This window comes from Cucumis sativus, chromosome 5, assembly GCF_000004075.3.
Source record: "Cucumis sativus cultivar 9930 chromosome 5, Cucumber_9930_V3, whole genome shotgun sequence".
Lineage (NCBI taxonomy): Eukaryota > Viridiplantae > Streptophyta > Magnoliopsida > Cucurbitales > Cucurbitaceae > Cucumis > Cucumis sativus.
The window spans coordinates 25,872,292-25,886,815 of record NC_026659.2 but is presented as its reverse complement, the minus strand read 5'-3'; the positions used below and the strand labels follow the sequence as shown (position 1 = coordinate 25,886,815).

The 14,524-nt window shown below is 28.1% G+C and overlaps 1 protein-coding gene across 1 annotated transcript; it reads right to left on the bottom strand.

Moving 5' to 3' along the window:
• Positions 1 to 786: 786 nt before the first annotated feature.
• On the bottom strand, positions 787 to 3,777 carry LOC101210157 (WAT1-related protein At1g70260). Its single transcript, XM_004135428.3, has 7 exons — positions 3,458 to 3,777; positions 3,286 to 3,354; positions 2,358 to 2,474; positions 2,018 to 2,267; positions 1,747 to 1,905; positions 1,480 to 1,631; positions 787 to 1,176 (listed from the first exon to the last, which is right to left on the bottom strand). Exons 1-7 carry the CDS (start codon positions 3,667 to 3,669, stop codon positions 1,011 to 1,013), a joined length of 1,125 nt encoding a protein of 374 aa, XP_004135476.1. The 5' UTR covers positions 3,670 to 3,777; the 3' UTR covers positions 787 to 1,010.
• Between the last annotated feature and the right edge of the window lie 10,747 nt (positions 3,778 to 14,524).

The following is a 14,524-nucleotide window of genomic DNA, read 5'->3' as shown; positions in this document are numbered from 1 at the left end:
TTGTGTAAGCCCTAATACTTTTTTTTCTTTTTCTTTTTGGACAATAACTAATAGTTTTCGTTTCTGTAGAGGCAAAGAATCAATAATTTAAAATTAAAGGCTAATGAGAAATTAATGTTGCAGTTATGGAGAATATACATATGTACAACAGATTTTGAATGACATCCTAATTAAAGACATGTTGATCACATTATTTAATTAAATTAACACTAATTAAATGATTCCTTCAACATATCTATCTTATCGTAAATTATTTCACACCATGAGGTATGTTTTCAACTTCTATGAATAACCCTATATTCAACCATTCTTTCTTAATCTGTTTAACAATACCATAAAAGTAGTTTTATTTTTATTATTTTTTAATAACAGAAACATATATATAATAACTGATATATGTTCAATTTTAATTCAAAGTACTATTGTCAAACAATATACTTTTGACTATATAACTCTTTATCAGCTTTAATCCTCTTTCATAAAAAAAACTCTCTCATTTTTAAGGTAAAGTTTTAGAATACAAAAAAGCAGCAGCCAAAGATATGGCTTCCAACAAAAGTGGAAACTTACTGGATTTTCTTTATATTACTCTCTTTTCCTTTATAAGTAAATTTATTTGTTATAATATTTCTACTGATCATCGGTGGTTTTAGTTTAAGCTTAGGGGTTGATCCAAGTTGTCTTAAAAGCACTTGCAATATATATATATTTTATATCAGCTAAAAATGACGAGAGCTATTATATCACCATCATTATCAAAAAGTAAATGAAATTGAGAATAATGCATGGGATCGGATGAAGGACGACACAATTTATATGAAACGATCATAGCGTTACATATTCATAAAACAAAAGGAAGGATCCCATTTAACTAAAACACATGCAGGAAAATGACAATATACACAGTTGCTCTCTCAACTCCAAAGATTGAAAGATTCTTAAACTTGATCAGAATTTCATTCAAAAATAGTTGTTTTCTGATCATAATTTTTTGGATATATTTCAAGTTTTTACACATTTGATTCTTCATCATCAAGAAGTGGAACTTTGGCTGAAGACAATGAATCATCATTGTTCTTGTTAATATCTTTGTCTTTTCCTACTCCACGATCTTCGTTAATTTGCCCCCACATTACTGTTAAATACCCCATTCCAGCTATAAATGCTGCCATCACACTGCCCAATCATACCAAACAAAAGAGAAAAACAATCTCACTTCCATCAGCACAACAACAAGAAAAAGTTACTTTGAATCCTAAGTTACATTTATCTTTTGGCATTACATGTAAAAAACTATAATTGGACGACTGGACTGCGGTACAAAAAAAAAAAAGGAAAAATGATGCAGCCTTGATATATTCAAGTATTTTTCGACCTAAGTAATTATGATAGTTGTACCTTTCATTGTTGAGAAAAAAGAATCATGTAACAGAGGATGCAATCAAGTATTTTTCAACCTAAAAGTAACAAAAACTGTACCTTCCGTAGTGAAAAGTGTCGCCAAAGAAGGTGGCACCAAAGAAGGTAGCAAACAGAATACCAAAAGGCTTAAACATGGGCACATAATACGGCCCTTTCTTTTGCATGCACCATATTTGCACTCGATTTCGAATCAAACCGCTAAAAGTTCCCTGCAAAAATTTTCACCTAAAATCAACGGTCTGGTTTAATTTCTACTTTACGTAACAACAAATTTATCATATCAATATCATCAACATCAATTAATTCCTTATTTTTAGTTCTTACAGTTGCAATGATGAGATAGAGGTCGAAGCTAGATTTGACTGTCCATGCACTTGAATCATTGACAACAAAGTAAGCCACAATTGCTGACATAAATGTGCCCACTATACTATAAAATGAGCCAACTTTCATCACTTGCGAGTACTGTTTTACAACTCCCAACTAATCAAACAAAAAAGAAAAAAAGTATATATATGTTAAAAACACACACACACATGGGTTATTGTGTATAAAAATAATAAAAAAGAATATTATTATTATTGTTGTTGTTAACCTGAATAATGTTCCATATAGAGACACATAATGTAGCAGCTGCTAATAAAAGGCCACCAAAAATCCAACGATCTGTGGTTGAAGTAAACACCAAAAGCTTCTGTTTAAACTGTAAATGTGTCGAAGAAGATGGATGTTGCCGTACAGTTGGGCCTAGGTAAACTTCTTCGCATGTTGCTCCTACAACTGAAATAACTGTCCCAACCACTTTTGTTATGAAGTTGGGATTTTTCCACTCCATTTTTGTCTTCCTGAAAAATCAAATAATTGTTATTTTTTCTCTTTTCAATCGTACCATGTTATGTCAGTGAAACTTTGCTCAAGATCGTATAGATAATTACCCGAGAAGGATTGAGAGTAGGAAGGAAATGGCCGGAAGCATAAGACCCATTGCACATACAACAATGGGAGAGCTGTAACTTAGGCCCAAAAATGCTAGGTTTTGAGATATACATATCCTACAAAGTCCAAAAGATCAATTTCAATATACATTTTTTTTAACCTCTTCATGTCATATCAGTAAATATTACAATGCATTGGTGTGTAATATAAACTGATTTATACCAAAATTTCACCTCTCCAAATTATTAAAATAGGTAAAATTTTGTATTGAGCTTAAAAGTCAAATACAATTTAATGATCCGGGCCATTGTCTATGTCAAACAGGAAAAGGATCAAGCCCAACTAAACTAATTAAGATTATTATTTTTTGATGAGTAATACTTACGTTGATCATAAATTCCACTTGTTTATTATTATTTTTATTGTTTTTTTTTTTCAGTCTAACTCCAACCACACGACAAAAGTTAGAAAAAAAAAATGAAAAATTTTAAAAATAAGAAGAATGAATAGTGATGTTGAACCGTTGTTATAAAATCAACAAGAAAAACATAAACAGAAAGGAAATTGGTAAAAAACAAAATTACACAATTCACTGCCAATATGTTTGCTACACCAATGAACACAGAGAGAATAACTTATTAGAAGGTCTACATATAACGAGGTTTCTAAACTTAAAGCCAAACAACAAGATTTAATTCTTTGTCAAGTACCCAGATAACAAAATCAAAATACTCCAACAATTAACCATCACGCTGAGTTGCAAAACAAATGGGTGCAATAACCCTGAATACATCTCTCATACATCCAACGATATCACAGAACATCGTGAATTACGACATTACTCTACCTATCTCTTAAATAATTTATCTTTCCTTAAGCTACTTGGAGTAAAGATATAGAGAGAAAGAGTAGAGTAAGAAGACGAACCCAGTTAAACCCAAGAGGAAAACTCGAAGGAGAAGAGGAAAGGAAAACAAAGATTGTTGAAATTCCAATCTGCAAAAAGTTTAAATTAAAAAAGAAGGTAAAGTTTTAAACTTTGAGTGAAATTTATAAACTAGAGAGAGAGAGAGAGAAAGAAGAGGGAATAATTTATCACCTTTGATTGTAATGAAAGATGAAGGAATAAGGAAGAAGAATGATGGAAGCAACAGCATTTGTATAAACAACAAAAACAAAAGTAGACATTCCATAAGTAATGGCTGTTTTAGCCAATATTGTTAATGCAATTGTGCAACCCTCCATGGTGACCATAGCTAAAAATGGAACCACCATTTCCAATATTCCTCCTCCCTTTACTTCCATTATCATTTTTCTTCAATTTTTATTTTTAGTTTCTCTTTCTCTTTCCCTCTCCCTCTACCTATTGCAAGAAAAAGAAAAGTTCAATAAAAATTTGTGGGGAAAATTAGAAAATAAGTGTGTCATATTTATGCACCACAAAAATCAAAAGGGAAATAAGAAAGGGTAACCCTTCAAGCCATCGTGCAGCTACTTGAGAAAGAGAAGCAGCGGCTCGAATTTTTGAGTAATTATTTTAAAGGCTGACGTGAGGCAAAAAAGCTGACTAGATATATATGTCTTTTTTTAAAAAAATATATATAAAATTTTGGGCTTTGGTTTTTGTGTAAAACATTAGACCAGACGTCAAGGGGTCATTATAATTAAATTTAATTATAAAGTTTTTGTATTTCTTTTTTCCTTTGATTAGGTTTAAAATGAAATAAATAAATGTAAAGAATAAAGAGAAGATGACAAATCAGCTTTGCATAGAGGATGGAAATTATTCGGCCTAATATTTGCGTGGCCGACCTTGAATTTGGCCCCACTTCAAACTTATAAATATCTTTTCATTGGTCCTTGGAATTAAGTCACTATCCCCTGATATTAAGCTTCTTCCTTACTTTCAATTTAATTTATTCCCACTCTTTTCTTTTCACCTTTAAATACTATTTCCTTGCCTGATTTTAAATATGATTAAGAAGTTTTTTTTTTTAAAAAAAACTTTTGGCTTCTAAAGTTTATGTTACTAAATTATTTTTGTTTTAGTACAATCAAGTAAAATTATGTTAATATACCTAAGCTACTAAACTCATTTGATAGCAATTTACTTCAAAAAGCTTTAGTCAATTTTTACAAATTACAAAAATTATTCTTTATTAGATTCATAATCACTTTTGAAGCAATTTTTTAAATATTTTTTAATGTATTAAAATTATAAAAAAAATTAGAGTTTCGTCAAAAAGACAATTTAGTTCATTTTGATTTTTTATTATTTTTTTTTACTTCCAAGAGGGTGGTTTTAAATTCTAAATGTTTTTGTTTTCAAAGAAATTAATAGGATATAGTAATGCAGAGTTATGTGAAAAGCATTAGGTGAGGTAGGAGCATCATTTGTTGGTGAAAAGCTTTAAGATTTAGATGCCCAAAAGAAAGTAATTAGGATTATTCAGTAGCTAGATTGTTCTATAGATATGTATACATATATATGAGCCTGATTTTTGTCACTGTTACTTTGTGATTCCAAAAGCAGATTTTGTTCCTATTCATTCATAAATTTCAAAAGTCCTTGTCATATATATATATATATATATTTAGCCATATAATTAACCTTTTGACAAACAAGATGGCAGGGAAATGCTTATCCACATAGTAAATCAGTTTATTAACTTACTATGACCTTTTTTTAATTTTCATACACTATATTACTTGTTTTATGGTATCATGGTATTAAATGATTGGCAAATATTTTTAGATGCTTCAAAAATTTTGGATGCCTAAACTTTCTTGAAACATGAGTTTTTTAAAAAATTAGGTTGAAATATCTATAGTTTAAGTTTTTGTCCTTTTTTTATATATATAATTAAAATAAATGTGGTCAATAATCATATGTATCACTAAGTTCTATTCAAAATTTCATTTTACTTGGTATTTAATTTCATACTACTCTTAGAGTATTATAATATGTAATTTTGTTGAGAAAAATAACATATAGAACAATATAAATTGTATTACTTTAAAAATAAATATGATATAATTAAATCTAAATCTAAATTAAATTAATTCTAAATCATAAAATAGCCCTTTTTGAACGCTATGTAAATTTAAGTCATTTTTTAAATAGAAATTCTAGGTAGCGAATACAATTATTAAATTTAATAAGTGTTCATATAAAATATGTATTTATAAACATTACATATATATATATATATGTATGAATGAGATGTTATCCATGAAATAAAATTGAAAATATAAAAACTAAAATAAATTAAAATGGGAAGAAGAGTAGAGAGATTATTTTCTTTAAAAAAAAGATGAAGAATAGTATTAAAAGTTTAATTTAATTAGGATAACCTAAATGATCATACAACTATTTTTTGTAATTTAAAAAACAGAGAGAGAGAGGGTTTATTAAAATAGTTTTGGAAGAACTTGAACTCGTAAAAGGTCAGTGGCTTTTATGTCTCTCTTGTGACAACATCAACTTTAATTTCATCTATTATCCTCTAAGACTTTCATAAATAATATATATCATATATTTCTTTTTTTATTGTCATCATCATTATCTATAATAAGCAAAATCACTTTCATAATTAAGCACCTTTTATTAGTTCTTTCCAAATATTGGAAAACCTAGGTGTGATACGTACAATCTCCCACAAGATAATTAAATTAAGCATACTTATAAGCACATATCCTTTTTAATTTTATCTATCTAATTTCTTCAAATAATTAATCTTGAAGTGTTGAATTTAAAAGTTTGAATTGTTTTTCAAAATTAAATTACTTTTTTTAGTATGAAATATATCCACACTAGGTTCTAACTTTTTCCAATTGTGTGATATGATGGAAAAATTTGAACCACAATCTTTTATAGCAAATAAATAAATAAACATACGTAGATTTGAATATCTCTTCTCAACACACTTATTTTCTATAACTAATTTAAAAATCAATTTATAACTAATAACTTATCCTTAAATTTTGAAAATTGTATTAATTATAATTTCAAATAAATAATTGATAAAGACTTTTACCTAATTCCACTAATTAAAATAAACTAAGAATGTCCCTGAAAATTAAAATAAATAATAAAAATATAATTACAATGAGTATCCCTTTTTAAAATGTAATTACAATAATTAAGGTTATAACAATAGTGTTAAAGATTATTTATATTGCTAATATAAACAAAATCTATTTGTAACATACTTTTATTAAAAATATTTAAATATTTCCTCTCTAACCTATTCTTTTTTGCATACAACTTTTTGAGCTTCTTCTAGTTCCATGCACCTACATTTTATGTTTTATAAAATTGTGTTTGTGGTGCACCTACTATACTAACCCTCTACCTTTGGTTTCTTGTGAAAGAAAAAAAAAAAAAAAAAAACTCTTATCATTGTAGTGATATTGTTTTTTGTTTTAGACTTAATTCATATTAGAAATGGTTTTCCTCTCTTAAAAATTCACTATTATTATTCTTTTATTTAATCCAATGCATTGCACTAAATTTTGTTAATACTCTAAACCTAATTGCTATACTTTAGTAACACTCCTAATAATAACAGCCTTGAAGGACACACAAGAAGAGAGAAACATCTCTACCATCAACTATATATGAATAAACACACACACTATTTACATACATGCATGAACACATTTGTGTGTGTGTACATATAGAAGATTTAAATAGTAAACATTCTTTTAAGAAAAAGAAAAAAAAGTAATGAAAATGTTTTCAATATTTCAAATACTTCGTCACGTTTATGTGATTGTTATATAGAAATGAAATGGATTATTATTAGTAAGTGGGGTGGAAAATATAAGTTGAAAGGTAGCAACAAGTTGACCCTAAGTGGCCGGCCGTCGGCCCCGCCATGGAGTTGGCCGTGCACTTTGGCGTCATGAATTAATCCCCACATCATAAACTCCGACTCTTTCATCGTGCCTTCCATCCTAATTTCTGACCCTTATCTACATTTTTCTTTATATATAAACATATATGCTTATTTATTTATTACATAATGTAAACCAAATCATATTATATTATATATATAGATAATGTATATCGAGCAAAAGCCAACCCTTTTAATTTCAAACTATACTTTATAATTATAATATAATGTCAATGTTCATTACTATTTTAGCATTTTACTTAATACATATAATGCCTCAGCCAACTTCTTCTATCCGTTCTATTTACTTATTTTTTTTTAAAAAAAAAGTATTTGAAGAAAACAATGAAATATATTTATATATAGAGAGAGAGGTCAAACGATAGACATTTTCAAAATTTCAAAATTTCAAATTTGAAGAAAAGGGAAAAAAATAAGGATATGCAGGCCATGTCTTAGCAATGATGTTCATTTTAATTTTGCTAAAGTGGGTAATTATAATCATTCTCCACTCACATCATTTGAAGAAAAAAAAATGAAAAAGATCACTTCTTTACAATTAAGTTGTATAATTGATATTTTGACATCACCATGTCAAACATTATTGTATGTTTGTCGGTTCAATAATTTTTAAGCTTTCATTTGTTAACATAGAAATCGCATACATCATCTGTTTCTTGTTGAATTATATATATATATTTAACTCAAAATTTTGTTTAGGTTTTTTTCTTTAAGGTATAGAGAATATTGGTTTTGTTGGGGCATCTTAGGAGACATGAGTAGCCCAGATCCTCTAGATATATTATGGTGTGTGTGTGTGTGTATATCTGGGCCAATTTTCACTTTATCCAATAAGCTTTTGTCATTCTTTTATTTCATGCATAGCTCTAAAAGGCTTGAGAATTTATGCTTCAAACTAAATTTGATGAACTTGTTCATTAAAGGGTGAGTCATTGAGATGATATTAATCAGATAACAAAAATTAAAATTGTTGAAACAATATTAAAGTTCCAAAATCTTAATTATATTTTCAAAAAATTAACCTCTTTAAACAGAAAAAATTTAATTGAATAACTTTCACATGGGTTTAAAAAACAGAAAATATTAAAGCTAAACCCCATAATGATAATACCAATTTGTGGTTAATTATATCCATTTAAATATTAAACTTTCCTAATTAAGTATGTTACACTCTCTTCCAAAATTTTGTATGAACAATAGTGTAATAGTAATTAGCTTTAATAATTTTCTGGACACAGAAAAAAAAGGAAAGGAAAGTAGAATGAAAAAATTGAATGTGGGGGTAAGGGGGGGTCTGGGTAGAAAGCCTTATGGTTTTTTTTTTTTTTTTGGTTAAATGATTAATTTATACTGTTTGATGTGGTGGGCTCTCCATTTGATAGTGCCCTAACACTGGATTCCAATTTCTAATGTTTCTTCTGTGTGGAGAAGACAGCAAAAAACCATTCAGTATAATTCACATCCTCCTTTACCAGTTCTTCTTCTACTTTTTTTTCTTTCAAATGTAGAAAATAATAAGATGAAGGAATAAGAAAAATGGGCCTTGAAATTTTCATTAGGTCCAACCCAACTACTGCAAGAGAGAAGATTTTGGGAGAACATCAGCATTAAACAATACACAAATTTTCTCTAATCAATGCCCCCATCACTTTTGGTTTTGGAGTGAGATTTTGGTGTATCTCCATCTCTTTTATCTTGTGAATCTTTTTCTTAAAAACTACTATACACAAAACTTCAAAAAATCTACCATTCTCACTTGAACTAGTTGAAAAATTATATATATACACGAAGTGAGAAATGTTTAGCTAATTTAAAACGGTACATATCGATTATCTAGAAAATATAAGATTATATGGATTGATTCTAACATGTTTTTCAGTGCAACAAATAAAAGCATATGATGATTTGAACACACCTCCTCAGAGAAAAAAAATGACTATCACTTTGTTGGTTTTTTTACAAAATACTAAAAATGTAATTGTCTAACATTTGAAAAAGTTGAAGAATCACTTTATGCTTGGTGTATTGGTGGATCAAGTGAGCAAGTATTTTAATAATACGAGAGCTATTGTCATTGGTGAAAGAGATTTGATCTGTCTTTGTAATAATTTTTTACATTTAGTTTTTTTTTTTCTGTTGTTAAATCATAACTTTTTTTGCCAACAAAATAATCGTCACATTCACTTTTATTATCCATTTCATTTTATTGAGAGAATAATAATTAAAGTGCACTTTCATAAGAGGGGTGTATACGGTTCGATGGGGTTGAATTTTGGTATGAGATCGAAAAAGTTAAAGATTCCCACTTTAAATTGTAGGGAAGAAAAAGAAAGAATTAAGAAACAGTGTTCTGATAGTGAATGTATGTATATAATTGGGGGATTTGATCATACAACTTGAAAAGAAAAAGGAAAAAAGAAAATATATATGTGGGGTTTTGGCATAAATATTAAAGTAAGTACAAGAGAGTAAGAAAGCATTTGAAAGTAATAGAGCTTCATGAGATCAGATTTTAGCTACTAAACAAAATCTCTTCAAAAGGTTGCTGTAGCTTTAGAGTAGAGTGTAAAAAAGACTCACTCCAAAGCACATCTCTCTTTGTAGACAGCGCTATTAGCACCGTAACTCAAACTTTATCGTTAGTTTTAGTTTTAAAACATAGAGTAAACTATAATAGAAGTGTTAAAATAAAATAACACATAGAGCAATCTCAGTATCACACACTCAGAGGGATGGTGTCCCACGAAACACAGTCAAGTTGTCCTGAAGCTATACAGAGAGCTGGCGCTGAAGATGCCAATTCCATCTCCCTATGCCCTCTTACAACCTTATAATATATTAACAACTTCAATAATATATATTTATAATAATAATAATGGTGTCACTATCAAACCACTGTTCACTAAAGCTTCCAACATCATCAACAAATCCCTTTCCCACATCCCCCAACTACTTTCTCTACACTCACATACATCAAATCTAAAACATACATGTGTATATATATGCCAATTATTCCAAGTTTAAATTGATTAGAGCCCTTGAGATGAAAAGAACATTTTTTTTGGCCGAAGATTCAAACACTCCTACAAAATGAGATGATCAACTTTTGAATGTTTTTTTTGGATGAATTAATTATTAAACACATGAATGGTTAAATTCAAGAAGCTTTTTTAATTAAACTTGAAAGAAAGAGCTCAAAAACCAAAATTCAATTCATCAATCAAACAAACATAACGAGAAGGCTTTAAATAGTCTCTAATTAATGAAAACCCTAATGACACATCTAATTAGATATCATATATTAAAATGTGACAAACCTAGCTATACCTCCACTTTACTATGTCATGAAAAGACAATAAAATTACCTGAAAAATATTAAATAAATTAAAATAAAACTAATAATTTGATGTTGTTTTAAACCATTCATATCTAATCAACATCTCACAAGTTGAAACTTAGAGACGAGTAAAAACAAAATATGTCAAAATAATTATGACTAACGATACTTTGAACAAGCTAGCTAGTTGCTAGATGATTCAAATATGCTTATTTTAGGGTGGGTATGATAAGATGAGTCAACAATTTGGTCACGTGAAGAAACCATGGGAAAGTTTTATAAATCCAAGAACCATATAATAATAATATCAATCAAAATATATGTATATTTATAGAGAGGGTATTTTATGTATACACACAAATCTTCTCTACACACCAAACTCCTTTATAGTTACTTTGTTTGTTTGTTATGTTGATTAGGGTTATTTTTTCAATGTTAAGAAAGAGGGTGGGAAAGAGAGGGACAATAGAATGGAGAAATTGAGAAGTCTTTTTCAACTCAAAATATGATGACAGAGCCCTTTTTAGGCATTTGATTTTTCTGTTTTTCTTTTCTTTTTTCTTTTCTTTACCACATTCAAAAACTCCAATCCATCACAATCAACTTTTTTCTTTCAATATGAACTTTAATTTGTTTCTTTTCTTTTAATATCTCTCTTTTGAAAGGCTGATAATTTTGCATGGTAATAGTGAGGGCTACCTAAGTTTTTGGTTCATTGGTGTCCAGCTCTTAACTTTGCACATGCATATATACTATCACTATTATTTCCACCTTCCAAAAAATTTATATATATATATTATATATATAGTACTTTAAAAGTTACAATAACATACGTAAAAGTAGAATAAATTAAATTAAATAAATGTATAGATATAGCATTATTTGACACAAATATCAAAGCCATTTTCCCATTTTGTCTTCTCTTTTTACCCATTAATTATTTACCCTCTCTATTATATCCTTCAATTTATTATTTACTACCTGGTTGCTACCATGTCTTCAATAATCCATAAAAGGTTTTTGTGTTATATATGAGAAAAAAATAGGAGAAATTCCCTTCTCCTGCTCCAATCTTGAAGATAAGGTGTCTTCATCTTTTAAGTTTTCAAAATATATCTTTTTTTAGTATTTAAATTTTTAAGAATAATATAACCGTTTTACTGGCTGAATTTTTAAAAATATTTGTAATATATAGTTTCTTTTAATTATTTTTAAATTAGAAAATTTATTTCTTTGATCATTTTTAAACTTATTTTCCACTTTAAAATGTCATCTAATTATTTAAGAGATATCTAAAGGACAAAAAAACACTTGAATAGACCTTTTAAACCTAATCCTAATAACTCAATAACTAAAATATATTTTAAAAATTCAAAGGGATATATTCAAAGGGTAAATACATTCATTCTAAAAGATTCAAGAACTAAGACTTAGTTTTGGTGTTGATGTAGTTTTAATCCATAATAATTTTACGTAGTTATCAAAAACACTCAAATTTTTGTATAAATATTTAGTTTTTAATTAAACATTTGAAAACCTATTTCAATTACATTCTAAATTTTAAAAACTCCATCAAAACATTCTTATTTGTGATAATTTTCTTGAAGGAAAAGAACCCATTTGAAGAATTGTATTTTTTAGAGTGAAGTTTTGTTTGAGACCAGGTAGTAGTAATAATAATAATACTACACCTTTCAAGTAATATGATACAAATTGAAGTAAGGGTTTGTTGTTCTACGAATAATTAAATAATGGGAGCTTACTGCTTACCAACTTTTTGCACTCACCTTTTGCAACTCTCCCTTTTCAACAAAACTCAATCCACCTTCTTCTCAACAATTATATAACTTGTAATATTTGATTACAATATAATATAAAACTCTCCATAATTTTAATAACCATTCATGTGTTACAATTATAATTAACTAAGTTATTTGCTATAATGTTTACAATCTAATTTGATTATAATAACTAATAAAAGAAGAGAGAGTGTAAGTAAAAACAAGAGAAAAACCTAATTATATAAAACAAATAAAAACATGAAGTTTGGCGTTGTTTTTTACTGAGAAGAACAAAAGGTTATCTGCAGAGAGAGTGTGTATATATACAGGAAGCTCATCCCAATATCTAATGCCCCAACAAAAAAATATATCAACATCTCAATTCCTTTAATTCCAACCTGCAGTAACAAATTTTTACCGACTCTTAAAAGTTGTAAGCAACCCTAACTGTAAAAAAAGCCTGCTTCTTTTGCCAGTTTGTGTCTTGCTAAAAAACAAGCTTTTTTTTTTACCCTAATCTTGTAAAAATTACCAAAACTACCCTCACAATTATACCCAGAAAACAAAAGATGGGGACAGAAGTATGGGATAGGAACAGTGTTTTGTATTTCTATTTTTTTATTTTTCAGTACTTTTAATGTAAGAGATAAGAATGGATATGAGATGATATATTCAAAGTTTTGATGATCAGTTTGATAATAATGTGTATATTATATATACATAAAATCTTTGACCCATTGGCCCTTTTTTCTTCCCCCATACCTAAAAATTCTTCCTTTTCCCATTCCACCCTCTCAGTTTATGTCTCTGTTTTTTGTTTCAACTATGTACCCCAACAACAAAATTAATGTTTTGTGTCCACCCACTAAATCAATTCTTTTTAAAAAATTATCTGTTTGGGAAGAACTGCCCATTTCTAAATACGAAAAGAAAAAAAAAAGCAATTGAGAAAGCTAACCAATAAAACTAAAAGAATGTAAGAATTTACAGAAAATCTACAGCCCACGCACAAATCACTCACCATTCTGTTAAAGTAACCATTGATACCTTTTTCTCCACTCTCAAACAAGGAAAATACGAAAGGGAATTTAACTTAACACATTAGTCTTAAGGTGTTTCTAATTGGAACTATTTAAAATCGAAGTTATGGCCTACTTTGATGGTGTATATATAGAGCTTATATATAATTTCTTTGAAGGTGACAATTGCTCTTATAATTAATATATATATATATATATATATATATAGATCATCATCCTCATCAAATCTGCATTTTGCTTCCTTCACTGACATTTATGTCTCCAAATTCAACTCTTTGTACGTTCATACCATTAATATTATCACAACCCCAATGGAGATAATAAATAATAATAACGCTTTGTTTTGAGAGAGATTATTCTTTTCAACCCTTTGTGTTATTCCATGTGGTGTTGTATTTTGTTCTTGTTCTTGGTATCTTGGGGTTTTTATGGGTTTAGTGTTGAATTAAAAAAATAATATATTATATCAATCTACTTAACAGTTAAGGGACAATGAACCTTCATATATACATAGTTTCATAGTTACTATATGATATTATCTATAGTTTATACATAAAATTTACTAGGCTTTTACACTTTTGACGTCTCACCTAAAAGGTCATCGTTGCTCATATATATATATATATATATATATATATATATATATATTGTTCCAACTATGATGTTTCGTTTGATCGCTCTTCCAAACACTAACACTCCTCACTTTAGACTGAGAAAAAGAAATTACGGTAATAGTAATTGAAGGAAGAGCTGAGTTAAAATGAACACAAAAAAAGTTGGTCAAAGAGAGCAATAACAGAGACTGCCATTAAACTTTCTTTGGACCTTTAGTGTCAGACTGTGAGTGCAATCATGGAAAGTTATTTTATTTATTTATTTTTAGCTCTATGTATACATATAAATGATACCTATCTAATATTATTTATACAAAAATATTTCGGTTTGTTTAGAATGTTCATATTTCTACATAGCATACTCCAGTATTCAATCATAAGTTGTCACACTACTAAATTTAAAGAAAAATAATATCTTTTCTCTTTATGATCAAAAGAGATGCAAGTAGATCAATGATATAGTATAATTTTCTTT